The 1,692-nt window shown below is 66.1% G+C and overlaps 1 protein-coding gene across 1 annotated transcript in view; it reads left to right on the forward strand.

Annotated features, from left to right (window-relative positions):
* DACT2 (dishevelled-binding antagonist of beta-catenin 2) overlaps positions 1–995 on the forward strand; it is a 4,821-nt gene extending 3,826 nt beyond the window's left edge. Inside the window, exon 5 of the mRNA XM_014542366.1 lies at positions 4–995. Within this exon, the coding sequence (XP_014397852.1) occupies positions 4–367 (364 nt within the window). The 3' untranslated portion in view covers positions 368–995. The remainder of the gene's footprint in view (positions 1–3) is intronic.
* Positions 996–1,692: the final 697 nt, after the last annotated feature.

The raw sequence follows: 1,692 nt of genomic DNA on the forward strand, positions 1-1,692 counted from the left end.
CAGGCCCAGGCCGCCCCACAGGCACCCGCAGGCCAGGAGCGAGTCTGGCTCCAAGCACTCGGCCGAGTGTGCCTCCCTCTTCCACTCCACCATCACCGAGACCAGCAAGGACAGGGCCAGTGACCACACGGCCGGCCGCTTTGGGGACCAGGAGTCCAGTGGCAGCAATGCGGAGGGCGGTGTCCAGGACGTGGGCAGCCGGCCGGCCTGGCCTGGGACGAGCCACCCCCAGCATCTGCGCACCCCTGGCTCCCGGCCACCCCTGTCCCCGGTGCCCAAGCTCTGCCACATCAAGGCCTCCAAGGCCCTGAAGAAGAAGATCTGCCGGTTCCAGCCCACTGCGCTGAAGGTCATGACCCTGGTGTGAACCTGCTGTGCTGAAGGTCATGACCCTGGTGTGAACCTGCTGTGTTGAAGGTCATGACCCTGGTGTGAACCTGCTGCCCTGAGGGTCATGACCCTGGTGTGAACCTGCTGTGCTGAAGGTCATGACCCTGTGTGGGGCCAGGCAACCCGACCTGTGTTCCAGAAGCCGTCCTCCTGAGGATCAGGGTTGTTGGGAGGGTGTGACAGGCTCAGAGGGGCCTCCCAGGGCCGAGGACAAAGTCCAGCGTGTTCGCCTTTTTATATGCGGATGTGGGTTCTCCCATGTTGTTGCCCATTTGTGGTCTGAAGTTCCGCTTGGAAAAGTGGCCGTCACTCCAGGAGTGGAGGGAGGAGCAGGTGCCAGGCTGGGTGGAGGGTCCCCGAGCCCTGGGCGCCTCCCGCCCCATCAGACATCGGAGAACACAAACTGTGGGGTCTCACAAGCCGCCTGCAGACACAGACTCGCCCAGGCGCTCAGGCGTCTGCCGCCACCAGGGTGGCCACCTCGGTCCTGCTCCCGTCCCTGCAAAGCATCTTCCTCCGGGCTCGGCGGCCGGACGCCTGCGGGAAACTGGGTGGGACGGGACCCCCATGTCCGTCTCAGGTGAATAAACCCAGGATTTGCCATTCGTCTCTGAGTCACCGCGAGGCTGAGGTCTCGGCTGTCTGCTGAGGACCTTGGGTTCTGCTGTTTGGGGTTTGCCTGGGCCCAGAAGGCCCTGCGCCTCCTTCGGGCGGGTGGGTGGAGCCCTGCAGGTCCTGTTGGCAGGTGACGCCGGATCCACGAAAAGCCCTGGCTGCTTCGGCCCCTCTGTGCTCCCCGGTAACCTGCTCATCACCGGAGGGGCTGGCAGGTCTCGCCATGACTGGGGGTCCCCGGTCCCCCATCACACCATCCTTCCTGCTGAGAGCCGGCAGGACTGCCCAGCAGGTCTGCGCTCCGCACTGCTTGTCCCCTGGTGCGTGGGCCTCTCCCCTAGACTCAGGCTCGCGGCCTGTGGGGCGTCTCTTCACACCTGCAGCCCCCGCAGCCGCCTCCCCTGTGCCCCGGGCCCCGGCCCCTCTGTTCCCCGATGCCCAAGAGCCCCCAGCACCGTCCTGGGCCGCTCGGTTCTGAGCTCACGTGGGCTCATTCCCCACCTCACCTCCCGTCTGCTGGTGGCTGTGCCCGTTGCTGGTTTTCCCCGCGTTATGATGAGTCCGTGTTATGCCCTGACTCCCGCCCCGGCTGGGAAGGCACAGGCTTCCTCACGTCAGCGGCTGCTCTGCGTGCCGTGACGGGCACACTGGCCCCGCTCCTTCCTCTCCCGATGCGATGCCGCGGCG

The sequence above is a fragment of the Myotis brandtii genome, unplaced genomic scaffold, assembly GCF_000412655.1.
Source record: "Myotis brandtii unplaced genomic scaffold, ASM41265v1 scaffold1077, whole genome shotgun sequence".
In the NCBI taxonomy this organism is placed as follows: domain Eukaryota; kingdom Metazoa; phylum Chordata; class Mammalia; order Chiroptera; family Vespertilionidae; genus Myotis; species Myotis brandtii.